The 18903-nt window shown below is 39.7% G+C and overlaps 1 protein-coding gene across 2 annotated transcripts in view; it reads left to right on the top strand.

The window, feature by feature from the left end:
- cdk19 (cyclin dependent kinase 19) overlaps positions 1–11929 on the top strand; it is a 51247-nt gene extending 39318 nt beyond the window's left edge. The window contains exons 7-14 of one of the 2 annotated variants that reach the window (XR_003296353.1): positions 357–500; positions 839–908; positions 1011–1083; positions 1827–1924; positions 2181–2259; positions 3406–3651; positions 6915–7144; positions 8273–11929. Coding sequence is in view for 1 of the 2 variants with exons in the window: in XM_026318748.1 (XP_026174533.1) it covers positions 357–500; positions 839–908; positions 1011–1083; positions 1827–1924; positions 2181–2259; positions 3406–3651; positions 6915–7040 (836 nt within the window). In the remaining variant the exon portion in view is untranslated. Of the gene's footprint in view, positions 1–356; positions 501–838; positions 909–1010; positions 1084–1826; positions 1925–2180; positions 2260–3405; positions 3652–6914 lie in introns of both variants that reach the window. The other variant, XM_026318748.1, reaches the window with a different exon arrangement.
- Positions 11930–18903: the final 6974 nt, after the last annotated feature.

Consider the following 18903-nt stretch of genomic DNA (forward strand, 5'->3'; position numbering starts at 1 on the left):
GTGTAATTATTTCCCAAAAACATATACAAAAACTGAATTTCAGGGTGAACAGGGAATTTATTGGGTCAGCCTGGTAGCTGAGAGGTAACCACATATGGCACATCACTACAGCATCTGCTGCATGTCATACTACATTCTCTCTCCTCATTTTCTGTTTGCCTTTTCACTACCATGTGTCCAATTACAAATTCTAAAAATAACTTTATATTTAAGATCACAAAGCAATTCTCATGTAAAATGGAAAATACATATTTCAACAGTTTGGAAAAAATGGCTTTTATTAATTCCAGGAAGACTAATGCACAGTACCTAATCTACCTCAAGAACACTAAGTGGTATCTGTGTGTGTACATCAGATATTTGGGCAATTGGCTGCATCTTCGCAGAGCTGCTAACATCAGAGCCCATCTTTCACTGTCGCCAAGAAGACATCAAGACCAGTAACCCCTTTCATCATGACCAGCTGGACAGGATATTCAGCGTCATGGGTTTCCCTGCAGGTCTGCACCAAATTCACTCAGTTATAACTGCACACAATCCAGGCCACAAGCTGCAATAGCTTGCTGTTTTAGTTCTTTTAGTCTGGGTTCACATTTCAAATGGTACGTTTACCAGATTAGATATGTCCTTTGATGTAATATGGGTTTTGTTGTAGCAGGAAACAAATCAAGTTTTTAGGGTGCACAAGACATAAAGAAATATTGAGTCAGTTATTTTTAAATAATTTGAGTAATCTCTATCACAGCTGGTTAAACCAAAAAACAGACAGCCTTATACTGTATGAAACTGTTGTATTTGTCAAACCATGACCTTGGCTGTGTGCTTTTGTATACCACAGATAAGGACTGGGAAGACATTAGGAAGATGCCAGAGTACCCCACTCTGCAGAAAGACTTCAGGAGGACAACGTGAGTGCGATCATCTAATTATCAGAATTTCATAGTTCAGCAAATTATAAAATGCAGTCAAACTGTTTTTTAAATGCATCATTGTGTTTTCTCATTTAACAGGTATGCAAACAGCAGCTTAATCAAATACATGGAGAAGCATAAAGTCAAACCAGACAGCAAAGTTTTCTTGTTGGTAAGCACACACATACACATGTGCACATGCATGTTTATTTTCATTTCTTGTGGAGACTTTACATTGACTTACATTTATTTCTGGGAGACTTATCCTAAACTTAACCATAACCACTGTTTGTCTAACCTTAACCATATATCAAAAATACAATGCTTTACATGGTGGGGACCAGTAGGCTGATTCCCTACAGCTCACAGATGACTAGAACTTTGTACACTCTGTTGAAATAAAGTTTAAACAGCACAGCAGTTTTGATTGTTGTGCCTATACTGTATATGACTGTGATACAACAACGAGGCATCAAACGATGCATTAGTATTTTTATGGAAAAAGGTTCTTTTAAATACATACTGATCTATTTTGCCCAAATGATTGGTTAAGCAGCTTGGATAGCTTTCTGCAGGACACTTTTTTTTTTCCTGATCCTGAAAGTTATAATTACGGTTGTCAGCAGGTACTCTAGGCTGTAATTCAGTGGTATGTCAGTGATGCAAAGCTGCTATGTGTGGCTTTAACCCAAAGGTCATCAACTTATCAGGTTATCAGAATTGGAAAAAAGGCAGCACTGACTTTTAAACAAATATTGATGTGACTTTGCTATAGGTGACAAGTATCTATATTCTTTATCTATTCAAAAATGTTTTACTGAGATGACAGGTTTGAGATTTTTTTCATTCAGAAGATGATTTTAACCATGAAAAACTCCATTCTTCTTCTCTTTCTCTTCCTTTCTCTTTTTTCAGCTCCAGAAGCTCCTCACCATGGACCCCACCAAAAGAATCACATCTGAGCAGGCTTTGCAGGACCCATACTTCCTGGAGGACCCTTTACCAACCACAGAGTGAGTCTTAGTAAACTTTTGCAAGAAGCTGTCCTTTGTCTTCAGCAAAAGAAAAACCTCTTCATTCTACTTCTACTCATTTAGTCCTTTAGGTGGGAGTAAAATCTTTTTTATGTTTACCTGCCTTTCTGTTTTGTTATAGTTTGTTTTATGAGCAGGAATGTAGTTTGGTTGGGTTAGTGGCACCACAGTGTTAAATACTGAATGTTAATAGAGAAACGTTTTAATCACAGATTTCTATGTGGTTACCCTCTAGTGTGTTTGCTGGGTGTCAGATCCCCTACCCAAAACGAGAGTTTCTTAATGAAGATGAACCAGAGGAGAAAACAGAGAAGGTAATTATGCCTCCACAAAGCAATTTACAGGAGATAACCATGATTTGTATATTCAGCCTGCACTCAGTGGCCAGACGGCAAGAACAAGCTCCTATACATGACAGTGAATTACAAGGCAGGATGAAAACTCTAAAACTGAATATAACTTATATGCACTGAATCATTTAATTATTGCAAATATTTCTCAATTTACAAATAGTACATGTCTTTACTAATGTGTCGCAACATACGATGACATGTTTCTTTTATCAGCAGAGTGGTATGAATCAGCCATATTCCTGTGTGTAAACGTGTGAAATGCAGGGAGGCACTGATAGAAAAACAGCTCCATAATGCTACTAGAGGACAGAAGCTCCATAAGGGAGTTTTAAATTGATTTTTTTAATTTTGAAAATAAAAGGTAACATGTCATCATGTTTTTGTACCATCACTGTTTCCCTGTTGTTGCCTAACAGTACCATTATAGTACGCACACACATGTATTTCCTAATTTTTGTGTGTCCATACATGACATTTTGTATAGCTAACACTGGGGATAAAATGTTCTGTTTAAAGATTTTTGACAAGAATTTAGACTTTTGGTCTTTTTTTTTAACCATGAAATTAGAATGATGAAGTAACTCACGGTTGTCTGGCCTGTGCTGTTTACTACTTGAGGAAAATCAAATCCATTCAGTTGTACCCTGATGTAGTCAGAGTCTGTTCTCCTCTCATGACTTAGTCATGTGAAAAGTTTAAAGTGCAGATGTGACCACTTCAGCTGGCTGCTTCTGAAAATATAAACACATCTGTGTAATAGATAATATATGTCTGTCACCTAATACATACAATATGAGCCTCAATTATTGTCTGAATATGCACACGAGTAGATTTGAGCTGTATTACTTTATTTGACTTAGTTGTTCAGCCATATCTCACATTCAGCTTCTGTTACTCTTTTTTAGATGTTTTTGCTTAGTTAGAAGGCAGTACACTGCATTTCTGTGGGAATGTGGGTCAGAGAAGCAAAAATTGAGTATAGGTTAAACCAAGCAAAGAGGGCCTAGAAAAAGAGACCACAAGTATTTCACATTCTCCACAGCTTTAGATGGGCTCTTAATCACTTTTGTCAAGCATTTGTCGGTTGCTCTGTGTTGTCGTGTTCAGAACCAGACGCAGCAGCACCAGCAGACGACAGGCCAGACTCAGGCCCAGAACCAGCAGCAGACCGCAGCCCAGCAGGCACCCTCCCAGCAGAGCTCTGCCCAAACAAATGGCACTACCGGAGCCACAGGGGGCACCACTGGCGGGGGTTTACAACATGGCCAGGACCAGGGACCACCCAACAAGAAACCTCGGATTGGGCCCTCTGGGGCCTCCTCAGGCACAGGTGTGCTACAGTCAGAGTACCAGGTTAGTAGGATTTTTACATCAGCAAGCTTAAGAATTTATTCTACAGGAGAAAATGATTAGTTTGTGATGCACTCCAGTTTTCCTAGTCAGTAAATCCCATGTGCTGCCCCACATACACCTTTCTCCTGCCTCAGACACTCACAAGAGCAGCAATTAAATAGATAGAATACGAGATAAACACAGTAGTAGCAGTTCAAAGTGACACACTGCTGCAGTAATATCCCCCTTTAACCCAACTCTGTCATTTGCACCAAAGCATGGCATGTGTAACAATATAATGTCTGGAGGTGGCACTCACTCACTCACTGACTTCATAAGGATAATCAGCCAATACCCTTCCCAATTATTGTTCAACTACACTGCAAATGTAGATACGTCTCTGATTGTTTGATTCTTTTCCCATATAACGTATTTTTTGAATGTGTGACATTCTGCCTTTTACTAATGTAACGCCCAGATGAGATAGGGAAAGTTTAGCGGAGGAGGACAATGCTGCGCTTTCACACAGACCAGAGTTCAATCCTGTTTGAAGCTGCACTTCAAGATAGGAGTTCATTGTTGGAAAGATTCAGATTCAGAGTTCATGGAGTCAATAGCCAAACAATGTTAAAACACATTCGATGCTTTTTACAACCACCATAAGGCAGACAAGCTATAGCCAAATTTCAGCAGAGCAAGCTTTCTCCAATTTCCACACTGGAGACTGTTGCTATGCACTTGCCTCACAGTAATTGCGCAGAGACCAGTTTTTCCTGCACTGAGGAAAGATTTACTTGTAGCTTGATGTCTGTCTTACTATAGGTGGAACTTTAACTTTACTGTAGAACTGCAGACGTACAGGTTAACCTCTAGTTAACGATGGAAAGTTATAAAGCTACATGAGCAGTGGCACCCTCTGCCTTAATCCTGTAGGCACATTGTATATATATATATATTTAGGGCACTGCCTCTTGCAGTCATTGCACGATTAATCCAGTATATATATTGAAATATATTTTCAAATGCATGGCATATCTAATATGATATCACACACCCTCAGAGTGGATCATATCCTTTCTACTCCCTAATGTAAGCCCTGCACAGCTTGTTCTGAGTAACAGCAGCCACACTGATTTCACCTGTTGCCAGCAGTGACTAAAATATCATGTGGACATGTACTGGGTATTTGCTCATGAGCTGCATTCATGTGTTACTTTGTGGGCTATTTATTCATGAAGTCAATGAGACTACTACTCAAAGAAAATACAGTATGTGGTAATCATGAGAAAAATCCTATTTAACATGAATGTATCTCATAACAGGAGAAAGGCATGTGTTTTCTTATGCATGATCCCACCCCTACTTTCTGGGTTAGATTAACACTCAGAATTTATTTAACACTGGCGATTGTGCTGTGTAAGAATGTAATTTTTAAGAGACTGTGTGAGTTAGTGTAGTTCCCAATGAGGCTGGGACTTTACATTCAAATGTAAATACAGTCATCAAAATGTATTCACACCTATTCAGGTGTAAAACCATCACCATGGTAACTCAACCACACCCCCTGCACACCTCTGTTTGTTCTTGGAGTGGTAACAGGATTATTAGTATAAATAAATATCTCTGCATTACTTTTATTTTACAGAGCCAAAGGGCATGTACACAAAGGATAGAATGTAAGACAGGAAATAAGCTTTGTTTTTTATCAGCATTAACACAGTGTCTTTAATTGTTTTATGGCTAAGGGTTTATTTTGAAAACATCACAAAGAGCTGATTGTTTTTCTCCTCCAGGACATTTCCTGCCTGTGTACAGTATCATGGAAACACTTTATGTGTCTTTGTGTGTGGCACCAGATTCCACCCTCTTCCGATGATTCAAAGTTCTGCTTTCAAGTCTAACGATGCCACTGAGAGTAGATCTTTTTTATTGACTAGTTGTGCAACTGTTATATTGTTGTATATATTCTTATCTAGCCTGTTTATCCTGTAGCCTATTTATTCAGTCATTCAGTAGGACCTCCACCTGCAAATGTTAAAAAAAGGTGCAAACCGTCATTTCTGCAGAACATAAAGATTTCAGTAACCGTGGTTATCAGTGAGGTGCCTGTCAGCTTTTGTTTGGTGCACTGGCGTCTGTTTTATCACTGGCTTGAGTCTTATCACAAGGCCAAAGAGAAGGGGTTTTCTGAGTGGCAGACAGAGCAGGGGACAGGGAGAGGGGGTCAGTCGGTGTACTGCAAAGAGCACAGTGTGACAGAGGTTACTGAATTGACCTCTTCTGCCTCTTTTTGAGCACACTCAAACAGCATGATTAGACCTTCATACTACAAGTGTTTCACATATAGAAGCATATATAGCTGGGGCTGAGGCTGTATGTGACAGCTGGTAGCTGTCAGGCCTCAACAGATGTATAAATAAACCAGTGGAGTGGACTGACATACCAGGATGGTAGCTAGACTGTAACATCACTGTATGCGTCCTACTTTTCCTTTCAGTGATCCCACATTCCACTATACCATACGTTATCACGCATGTGACCTGGACTGTGTATTGTTGACATGTAATTGAGCTGAGGTTCCCGCTCATCACAGGCAGCTTTTTGACAGCCTCTAACCATGGCCGTACCCACAATTGAGGGCACCAAGATCCCCACCTCGGTATTTTTTATATAACAGAAATGCCTAAAATAACTTCATTTGGGTGCTGTAAATACATTGTACTGCGTCAAGTATTAACTGACCACTGGTACATCTCTTTACATGAAGAATCTCAGCAGCCTCCAGATTCATTGCTTCACAAACTAATGTTAATAAAATTGTCCTGAAGGGAGAGAAGGGGGGCGCTAAGCTGCAAAATTGAACCTGTATAAAAGCAAAAAGCATGTCCCCAAATGAGTTCCTGTATTTGTCAGGTGATGTATCCTGTCCTTTTAGTAACTGCTATTCAAACTGACCCAGCAGGCGATGATACCTATCTTATTCTACCACTGAGTTCATAAAATGAGGGAACAACAGAGGCAGCTTTAGGAAAAGAAAATAAAGCAGCAGAGGGCAGAATATCAGGATTTTTACTACCTACAATGGGTCAAGAACCCAAACACTGAAATTTATAATTCCCATGGTGTAACTCAGTTTTCCTTTTTTAGTTTTGCCCTCTTTGGCTTCGATATAAACACCAAGTCAGCTGCAATAAATGTCCTCAGTGTGCAATCCAGGCTTTTCTGTTCACTTGTAGTCAATATTCACAAACTTAACTTAGGAAGTTTTTACTTTTCCCTGTCAGCACTCCAGCTCCCGCCTTGGTTACCAAAGCACTGTCCAAGGTTCCACTCAGCCCCAAAGCACCATGGGATACTCGTCATCATCCCAGCAGAGCTCCCAGTACACCCACCAGACCCACCGTTACTGAGGCTCCCAGCGACTCCTGAACCAGCAGAGGAATTGGCTCCTCCTTCAAACAACCTGCAACAACCTCAACAGATGTCACCGGACCCCCTCAGCTCCAAAATCCTGGTCAGACCTCCCTCAGTACAGCATTCCAAGTCAACCCCCCTTCCCATAATCTTGCTTTGACCTCATACCTGACAGCCTTCAACAGCGTTGTAAGATGAACTCAAATGACCATAGGAACCAAAAAAATCTAACAAGAAGTTCTGCCTCGTTGGGCTGGTGAACTATTTTTAAATTAACTGAAAATAATGTAAACTAGATTTCACACACACAGACTCACAATCATGGCACTTACAAACACAACGTTCCTCACCAGGAATAATTGCAGCTGTCTTCATATGTGTACATTATATAGCACCTTTTTCTAAATTGATTTTTTTTCTCTCGCTTGTTTGCTACAGTTTTAAAGTTTACCTTGATAGTTGATGTCATTGTAAATATTGTTGCATATGTCAGATGAAACATAACACAGGAGAAACAAGCCTTTACTGTCATCTGTAGTGTACTATCACCTTGGATAATCAAAAGTTTGAACTAATCCTATCCATTTAAGGAGAAAAAGACAGTCAGTGTTTCTATTCAGAAAAAGTCTGCTCTTTTTCTGATGCAATTGCAGGGAAATGTAAAATGTGCAACTTAACCTAATCTTCCTAATACAGGGTTTCTATATTTAGACCTCTGTTACTCTAGATTTGGATTTGGATTTGGAAAGGAGGAAACAGTCTTTTTACAGCTCTAAGTTCTGTATATTCTGATTCACTCCTCTACCTGTAGAGATCAGAATCATCTGACAGCCTTGCCTTGTTTCCTCTGATGACGACTATGTTTTAAGGAGGTTGGATGACTCCTGTTTGTGGCCAGCAGCTCCAAGGCATTTTTTTTATTCGGGTGCCGTTGTTGGACACTTTGCTCTGACACCCATCTTATCATGGACACTCAAGATGTTCAAGGTTTCTGAACGCGAATGTGCGCATAAACGTACAGGGCAGCTAACAGTATGGCCCCCTTACATGTTTCTTCAGACTGTTACTGCCTGATGTCAGATTGTTTTTTGGTTTTTTTACTGTTATTATTGTTCCCCTCTGAGTGTGATAAGCGTGTGTGTGTGTGTGTGTGTGTGTGTGTGTGAGAGTGTGTGTGCATATGCATACATCATGTTTTTTATGCATGTTATGTTATTTTACTTAGCAGAACTGCACTGACTGCTGAACCGATTTGCAAAGAGCTGGAACAAAGGTCGGGTGAGTTTTGTTGCCCAAATAACTGTTCTCTTCCACCCCGACCCTCTGGCCGAGTACTGCAGACATTTGATAAAGATAGAGGGTACATTCAGAGACAATGGGTGCATTTTTTAATACAAGCCAGCGGTATTTTAAACATGCAGTAGAAATCCTCTGTGCTGTGACATCAAGTACTCTTTTTGGTTTTGTCATTTTTTTAATCATTTATAATTACCTGCCTGTGTGTTAATTTAATGAAATTTTAAAAGTCAGTGGTTAAATGCAACATACAAGTACTGCACTTAAAGGAACAGTTTGACATTTTAAGAGGGAATTTGATGCTGAGTGTTACATTGATGCCTCTCTTGTTTATCCTATGAATCTACCACTAGCAGCTAGTTTGGAAACAGGCCTGGCCAGGACCAGTTGTCAGTCAGCCAGTGGAAACTCCACAATGTTACTGGTGCCTGCTAAGATATAGTCAGCACATATCCTGTAAAATGGCTAATTGGCAAAAAGCTAATAATGTCAAAATTTTAAGGCCAGATTTGATGTAGTTTGCTTGAGTGTTTCTATTTTGTGCTACTTTAAATATTTACTCCACTACATTTCCAATTGGAGTATTGTACATCACTATATTTATTCAACAGCTTCAGGTACTAGTTAGGATTTGTCCTACAAAGCATGTGATCACCTTTACAATTGTGATGTATTTCTTTCCTGAGAAAATATCCTTATCACGTCTAAAATTACTACGACAGTCTTACAATGTGAAAAAAATGCTAGTGCTCTGAGAATATTTTAAAAATACTTCAAGTATTTACTAAAATTAAGTTTCATTGTTCAGAATTTTAGCATGGACAGGTCCATTTGCATTAAAACAGGTGCAAATAAGAAATAAAGTAAGGTTTTTAGGATCCGGTTATAGCCAATTATATGTTAAATCTGAGGCTTTTGCACTATTACTGACTGTCAGAGGCTGCCAGTGTATAAAGTAGTTAAACTAGCTGCATCACAATTACAGCTAACTGCAACAGTAACATGCTACTGAGATTTGAATGCATCCCTAAGAAAACACTATTAAATGGGGCACTCTAAAGTACCTTTACCACCCCAGGGGCAAACTCCAAAACTGAGGTTTCACTCCTACTTCTCATTTCCTCACAGCTTGTTCCAACCTCACTGGTCCTGCTCAGTCACATGGTTGGCCCTCATGCAGGTTGTATTAAAGAACGCACCCAGTGATTCAACTGTAACTGTAGCTGAGGCAGGTCGACCTGCATTAGGAAACACTGACACCTTGTGGCTGAAAAGAGAACTGGACTATAATTATATTTCAGTATATGTTTCAGTATAAATATGAAACTACGAATTTCCTGATATGTGTCACTAATAATGAAAATAACCACATACTTGTTACTCAGTAACACAACATGCTGAACATTATTTGCATCCACCACTAAAAAGTATTTTCTTATTTCTTTTATGCCATGTATTGAGAATAAGATGAGTCTCTTGCCCTTAGATTCAATTCTGAAAATTGCTGTGCTCTGTTTGGGAGTTGTGGTTTACCTTTGAATCTTTATGAAGTTGATATAAACAAGTTCTTATTTTACTAAGAACAGCAACGTTTGCATTAGTGTAGAGTCATATTCTTGATCACAGCTCTGGTATTCAGTCATGTTTAAGCTCCGTTTTGGTCCCTACTAAGTCCTGTAAAAAATGTCTGGTTATTTAGCCACCTGGATGTTTCATTACATTTGATAGCTTGTAGCTAACCATCTACCTGCTGTTTAGTTCAAGACCGCTGGCTTACAGTGGGTTATTAGAGTTTCCCACTGAAAACTTCTACCTAAAGGTCAATATTAGTAGACATTTCAGGCTTAAAAACCAAAACATAATCTAAAAGAGCCTAAAATGCAAACTGTATATTGCATTTTGGAAATGAGCTCTTCACTCTGTGTGTCGCTTCCATTCAGTTCATCTTTTCCATTTATGTTCTGGCAGTCTGGCAGACAGATCCAGGGGGACTTGGCCTGTTCGTTATATCTGAGGGGGGGTCAAAGCCAGCAGCTATTGGATGGTTTTCCCCTCCCTGTATCTATTTCACATTTGAAACTGAGTAGCAGCGAGGACACATTAGGACACTTTGTTGTAAATTTCTCTCTCAACATAAGCAAGGTGTCACAAGCAAGTATTTTAAAGCACCAGGTTCTAGTGGGAGACAAATTACTCTCAAACAACTCCTATGCAAAGTAAAATAAAATAAAATGATGAAAAAACATCCCAGACTAAAGCTTTCACCTGCACTTAGGTTTGGCAGTTGACAGGTTTTCTTATGTTTTTATGGGTGATGTGTATTCATTCCTTGTGTAATATTGAGTACGGTAGTCCAAGACAGTGCTGAATACTGTCGTTTTTTTCAAATCCTTTTAAAATGTACTCTAAATGAAATATTGAAAAGAAAAACATATATATGGATAGTATAAAGTCCTATTTATTATTTCCATACATTTATGAATACTACCCATTTTTAAACTTTCCGCTGCCTTAACTATACTAGCGATAGAAAGGGACCTCTGTTAGACAAAGCAGGCATTACTAGACCATGTTTCCTGTTCTTTTAAAGCTATTTCATCTAAGTATCATGTCTACTTGTTGAATGTGTTAATGCCACCATTGTGTGGGATCACTCACTTGGGTTGTTCTTTTCAACTTTGTCACACAGATATTCCACTTGTTCACCGTTTTTACAGGAATGATAATGATTCATGTTTTTGCGTGGATGGTGCCTTGTTTGTCTTTCATCTTCTAAAGATGTCATGGGAATATGTTCAGGATTTTTCTTAACTTTTATTTTGCGTTTGTATTTTCACACCTCCTCTGTTACTCCTCATCATCACCCATCCTCTCTTATGTCTATTGTCCCCTTTTTTACCCATCACTATGTAGCATATTGTTATTTACACAATGCGGAAGCATGCAGCTAAATATATATATTTTATTTCACTTAATTGTGTCAAACCTTTAAAGACTGCGAACAGTGATGGAGGATTGTCTCTTGATTTCTCTTCTAATAGATATTGTCCTCACACATTACTGAAGCGCAGTTATTAGTATGTTTTGAAATGCTGTACATAAAAACACATTTTAAGAATTTCCCATTGAGATATTGATACTTTTAATGCACTGTTGTTGCTCAGATATTTAGTGGTAAAATAAAAACATATTTAATGTTTTTAATGTCTTGCTTTAGACACTAAAGTTCTGGCAGTGCTATGAAAGTTATATGGCAGATGATGCTCCTCTGTGTGGGTAGATAGACACACACTAGTATACGCCTATATGAAATCTAGTGCACCACATTTCCTCCTTTTTGATAGTATTGCATGTGCCTGTCTTTTTCCAGTGGAGAACATAAGCACTTATTGTCACCCTCTAAATGGTTTGTACAGGCAGACAGGCACTCTATCTGCAAAGCTTTTAGCCTCTGCAGGGCCTCACTGCCCATTGTACCATTCAAATAAATAACAAGCATCATTTGGCTTGTGTCACGAAACGCAGTAATATTAACCCTTTCCCCCTTGAGAACATCTTCTAATAAACAGTCATAGAAGAAATATTGTGGTCTCCGAAAGAAAAAACCAAAAATATATAAATAAATAATTGTAAACATTTTTAAAGAGGTTTCATGTACTTAAAGTCCCTGAAGAAAGCTTTGCAGGTTGGGGTGTCTATCCACTCCTCTACATTCTCTCTGTATTATGTGTGTGTCTGCGTGCGCATGTGCGTGCACACAAGTTTGAAATATACATATGGCCTAAATGTATTGTCTTTTCATAGCATTTATAGATGAGGCAGCAATAGCTCAATGCGGAAAAATTAAAAAAAAAAAAAAAAAAATTTAGCTGCTTTTAGCAAATTTGTGCAAATTTCACTGTACAAATGACTGTTAAATGAGAAAAGAAGTCATGTATATTTATTTTATATCCTCTATTATAATAAAAATCTCTTTTGTCTCAGTCACTTTCATTCGTACAGTAGTTATTGAGAGTGCTGCAGCTTTTGTCCTCAGTTTAAGCTCAGGAACACTGCAACAGATCAGACTGTTGCTCTTTCTGTTCACCACCTGATGTCACCCAAGGGTGACAGTTTATTGTACTGAGGCCAGTATGCTCCTATACCATGAGCCCTACAGGGTCTTAGTCCAGCTGTTGGGGAGAATATGGTAACAATGTCTATATTTTAGTCACTTGGGACCCTTTATTTAGTGAAAGGAGCAGGCTCAGGTGTCATCACATGATACAAACACAGTTCTTTCGTCAAATGGTTGTAAATGTTGGAGAGATCATAACCTGTTGGTCTCATGCGATAGTAGGCACTTTTGTCTAAAGTTACTTAAAATAAATATATTCAGCCTCCAACTGTAAAAAATGAATTTGCACAGAATTGTGGAGGTTAAAGGTTTTCTATACTCTTAAAAATATATCGTCCAGATAGATTAGTTTCAGTGATGGCATGGAATACAAATTTCCCAAACCTCAGACTTGCTGGCAAAAGATAATCTATCACAGTGAACATTTAGTTGCTTTTGTTTTTGTTGGATTTGTAGAGAAGAAAGAACTGCATATGTTGCATCAGGTGAGCATGTCCCTTACTACTGAGCCTGTTCTTGCTATAAGGTTACACTCATTACATAAGACTAAATCCGTGTGGATGATTAAAGCACTTCTATTCATCACTGAGACATTCCACAAGACGCGTCAAGTAAGCACAACATTCAGTTCTCTTTATGGGCTGCTGGTGTGACAAGTGAAACCAGTACAGGCAAGCTGAGACTTGGCATCGACCTCATGAGCTCTGGCAGAAGCACCAAATCAACAGCAATGCCTGCAGTGTTACTGCTACCACTTGAAGGGAATTTATGACTTGGAAAGCGCTCAGCAGAATGTATTAACGCAGGTAATCCCATTTCTCTGTCTCCAGGTCCAGCTGCTCAGGTCAGGCACTGAGGAACAAGCACACACACAATTATGTGTGTGAGGTGCTCATCATATATATGTCCCCAACAGAAGTATTGTCTGCACTTATGGACTCCCTGCTGGTCAGAGGTTGCAACTGCCACCTGTCGTATAGCCATGTAGAGGATATAGAGGTTGCTCTATACATGTTCTGAAGTCTGGTTTAGTGTAGTGTAGGAAAAGTATACTTCGGTCTTATTAGAATTAACAGCAGCAGTTAGTTTGATTTTATCCATAACACTATTAAATACCATCACTACTGACATGCAGGAACACAACATGACATGACACAGCATGAAAAGTGCACGACATACTGTAACAGACCATAACAAAGCATTACAACACTCAACAGCATGATGACAATGTAGTGGTGATGTATTGTAACGCCTTATAAACATAAAGTAACTGAACTACATAACTTTACATAGCTTTAAGTCAACCTACAATGACCTATTTACACATGACAGTAACTAAGAACGAACACCACCACCTGTGCCCTAGCAGAGGTCTAAATGAACCCCAACCCACCATTAAAAGATAAAGTGGGCAACTTGCAATGTAAGTGAGACACTGGTATCAGACACGCACCAACCTGACAACACATTGTCCTGTATGTCATGGTGGTAAGACATAAATATGGGTAAATGGTAGCTGTAATGATGTTGCTGATCTGCCCACTTTGATGCTAAAATGTTAAAATATTTTATAAGCTACCTGATATTACAGACACACTAGGTTAGTTTAGACATAGTTCTGATGAATCTTACACATACAATATGTGTTTTCACTTTCCACTGTGTGAGACATTTTAATTCAAACGTTAGCACATTAGGACATTATTTTAAACTATCTGTAAACACTCTGAAATGGATATTTCCATTGGTATATTGAGAGTTTACAATGATGCAGTACCAGTCGCCAGTTCAGACTGAATGTTGACCAGCTCGCTGCTGGGTGTGGGATGTTACACCAGCGTCTCAGTGTACTCCTCCTCCTCGGACACAGTGGTGTGGTGGAGAGACATGTTTGTGCTTTCACCAGACTGACTGGGGTGGGAAACTGCAGAATGAGAACAAATAGAATAGTCTTTTCTAAACAGTAACTAACTTTAAAGGGGTATTTGAAGGAGTACCTTGAAATTAACATTCATTTATTGACAAACAGCCTGAAATTGTTAGTCACCAGATCTCACCAGACTCAATCTTCTAAACTGTTGGAATTAAAGGGGTTTCAGTCCACAAAAGTTGGGTAAAGTGTCCATCCACTCTTCACAGATTGGATTTAGGGTGTAACTCAAGTATCTGGGATTTAAATAAATATACCAGTGTTTAGAGTAATACTATGGTAATGGTACACATTTTATGCTTCTGCTTGGAACAGTGAAATGTAACACTTCAACACTTCAGTAGTTTTCTAACCTGTGTGTTTCCTATACCACAAACTTCCACCTTCAGGTACCCAAGTTTTACGTAATGTCTGTGAGAAACAGAATTTCCATGTGTATGTTCAGATCAGATATGAATTAGTGATGTTTTCTGTCCGTTTTAGTTTTGCCCCAATATGTGACCGAGCAGCAGCTCTATGTGTCCCTCCTATCCACTTCAGTTCTAGTGGGAAAGTGCCAGGCCCATCCAGAGTGTGTCAGTTTGACCTTAAGGGTAGGAGATCGGTGTCTGGCTCACAGCCATTACACCACTCACTCCCATTCTGCTTTCAGAGCAGCCTCCAACCACAACTTCATGCTTACACTCCACAGACCTTGACATTTCAATTGCCTCTAAGTAATAAACTCTCCATTCCGCTCCAAACAGGCTCAGACTGTGTTTGTGTCATAATCTGTTAAGTCCAATGCATTTCTAGTTCTACAATAATCCTGCACATTTTCAAATATAGCTTATTTTGTTGAATGATACCATCTGCACAGTTAAAGTAATGGCTTAAAATCATTATATGCAGTGCTTTGTTTTATCTTCTAAGCTTTCGTGAAACCACACGTCTTGTCCTAGCAGCCTACTGTTGAAAAAACCTTTCAGTTTTTCAGGATGTGTAAAATCAGTCCTTGTGATCACTTTTGACACCATGCAATTTGAACAAAATCCAACAGTTTTACAAAATTCAATGGTTACAAAGTTCCATCCATCATCTATACCCACTTATTCCTAACCAGGGTCACAGGGATCTGCTGGAGCCTATCCCAGGTCTCTTTCGGTGGAAGGCAGGGGTCCACCCTGGACAGGTCACCAGTCCATCACAGGGCCACATAGAGACAAACAAATATAAGCCTATATATCTGATACTCCATAAGCAATCTAACCTGACTAAGGTTACTGTAATGCTGATGAGTGATGACACACAGTTTGAGAAATGTAATATGCTTATTTGCTTTACGCAGAGGGTTAGATGACAACACTGATGCCACTCTGGGCAATATGAAACTGGAGTCAGAAGCCTGTTAGCTTGGCTTAGACTTGAAATGGATAAAGATCTAGACCGGCTCTGTCCGAACAGAACAGCATTCACCTACCAATGTATCTAAAGCCCGGTAACAAACATCTCATCATTCAGTGGTACACAGGTTAAGGTTTAAAAACAACATGTTGAGATCTTACAGTGGGACTACTTTTTGGCCAGAAACAGTGTCTTCCTGCAGTCGTCTTGTCACTGTGAGGCTGCTGGACAACCAGCAGAGACTCCTGTAGACCCGCACATGGTCCCACCAAAAGATCACAACATGACGATTTACACTTCAACACAACTGACCAACAAGCACATTGGCATATTGGTTTTCTCTTTGTTGCTATGTCTAACTACTCATTCAATGATGTTGACTATGCCATAGTGGATGTTGTTATAGTGCTAATATTTTTTGTATCATACATCTGATTTCTCAATGACGTCTTCATAGAGCAGGCAAATTCTAGGTAGAAAAAATGTTTAAGTGGTACTTTTATCTTTCTACTGAGATTTTTATTGTCTCTGCTCACTTACTGATAAGGTTCCATGCACTCCATGGTGTTACAGTGCGCGACACTGACTCGGGTTAGTAGGAGATATGTCCTGTGTTTTCCGTCTGTTGTAGTTGTGGGGTTTTTTGTGTGTATTTGGTAACATATGGCTCATATGATAGAACAACTTTGTGCATTGTCTGTTCCCTCTGTTTAACAAAACAATCTGTAACAATAAAGAACAGCCAGTGGACAAAACACAGAAGCACAGAAACTGGCTTAAGAAGAGGCATAATGACTGGAGACCCACTGGAGAGCTAAATCTAAACTGCTGACCCATGACAAACCTCTTTCCATGCCAAGACTGTGGGTGGCCGGTCTTTTTGCTCCATAAAGCCTATCTGAGGAGTGTGGCTGGCTGCAGCAGCACAGTGCAACAACAGCTTCTTATGTCTGCTTTCTTTCAGGTGCATGATGTTGGGTGCACATGTCGCCCCATTTTAAGTTTTCTTCATGCTGTTATGTTTCCAGTCTCTGTCTAAGTACAGCATGTATGGAGGGAAATGGAGCTGGTAGTGTAGGTAGAGTGTATGTGTGTGTGTATGTGTGTGTGTGTGTGTGTGTGTGTGGCGGGAGTGGGGGGGGTTACTTAAAATAATTGTTGTTTTGTTGTCCAGGTCTTTTGTAAAGTAACTAGTACTGTATGAGAAGACTGGTCAAAGGATAAGAGGCTGCACTGTGAAGACCTTTGCTGCTCACACTGATCAGGTCCTCGGGCTTCAAACCCAGAATCAAAGGGGTTGTAGTCTGTGCAGGATAGCAGGGGCCACAGTTTGTGTGAGTCTGTGTGTGTGTGACTTCATTACACCGACACACAAAACAGCACGTTTCCACCCAGTTTACTGAAGAACACATGTGCCATCCTATTTCATGAGAATTCCCCCATCGTCTGTTTTCTCGCTCACCCATTGTTTGGGTTAATGCACCAAGAAGCAGTGAGCAAGAAGAAGTGGTCCACATCAATGAAGTCATAAAAAGAAAAATGAAACAGAATGAAGAAGAAAAGCATCCAATTTAAAGAGCGAGTGCAACATCACTAAGTGAAAACCGGAGGGTTCATCTCGGACATGATGGATTCTTAGTGGGCAGGAAAAGGCTTTGAAGCAGCAGCTTTACCATGTGACATCAAAAACTCTTGCTTGAGACCAGTACCAGTGAAATCCCATAAAGCCCTGAGCACTTCATTGTTTGGCCTCAAACCCGTGGCAAAGCAATTTATTATCACCACCTGAATTATTTAGAGTTTGCTCAATTGTCTACATGCCCCAGCTTAATATAAAATCAAATACATAAAGTGGATACAACATGAGGCTGAAAAAAAAAAAAGACTCACTTCACACTGGTGCACTTTCAAATGCTACCTGGCAGTGCTTCCCCTGTCTAAGTGGTGGAGCAAAATGTGTTTACAATCTTGTGTTTGGTCTATGCTTACCAGATTTTGCCACTCAGCTTTTTCGGCTTTCCTTCCACCACTGGGCTTGCAGGCCATGTGCACTGCAGGAGTGCTGGACATCCAAATCAGGTCAACTGTTTACAGTGTTGCATTAGTAACAGCAGTTTCAGGACAGAAGCCTTGTATTTAGAAATCTCACTTGTTCAACAAAAATGAAATGCAGATGATGACACACAGTAATGCACGCTGATAATGTTAGTCCTCTAGTCTTGTTTGACTGGATCTTTGTCCACACTTGTTTTCAGGCTTCCAGAGCCTCCATAATGTGTTGTATCATCTCAACTGCCTCTTTACAAAGTCTGATAACAAACCACAGGGTCTTCAAACGAATGAGCCAGTTGAAATTCAGTGATTCATTCTTCAGTAGTGGCTCATGGACGCTCTGTCACTGGTGCTCGGCTCCCATTAGAAACACAGCTGAGTGACAGCCCACAACAGGCTCATGTTTTACCAACCAAACTGAGTATTTTACACTAATAGAACAACAAAGGTAAAAGTGCTAAATTCTGTCTGCGCAGAGCAGCAATCTGCTGCTGAAACTTTGTACTTTATACTTGAGTTTGTTTTGTTTTCTTTGGGTGAAGAACTGTTCATATCTGATAGCTGAATTAGTACTGCTTAAATGTAACAAACCTGCAAGGTGTAATGAATCACCAGGCCTTCTTGGCGATTTACATGAGTAAGCCATGTACCACCTGGGCTGGTCTGTGATGCTGTGAGCCAAAGAAAACACAAAGCGGAAAGGGATCTGAAATAGATGTGTCAAGCTTTAATTGGAAGGAACACTGCACTGACACAATTTATCTTGTCAGCTCCTGCACAAAGACCTGACAAGCACCACATTGTGTCCAGAGGGGAAATGTGAAAAATGTAAAAGTGTTTTGCATTGCGATTATTTATTGATCCAGATGAGGAATTCTCTTCTTTGCATAGAGACCAGGACACAGGACCAGTGGATCAGTCACTCAGCAGAGGCTTTAGCCCTCTGCAGTACTGAGTAATACAACTTCAGGACGACTGCTGCCTCTGTTGTCATTTTCTTCTATATAGGTCAGTCGAAACAAACATGTTTCTCTGCTCTGTCTCTCCTGCATCGTTTTAATTGCAGCACCATTCAAAATGA

This window comes from Mastacembelus armatus, chromosome 24, assembly GCF_900324485.2.
Source record: "Mastacembelus armatus chromosome 24, fMasArm1.2, whole genome shotgun sequence".
In the NCBI taxonomy this organism is placed as follows: domain Eukaryota; kingdom Metazoa; phylum Chordata; class Actinopteri; order Synbranchiformes; family Mastacembelidae; genus Mastacembelus; species Mastacembelus armatus.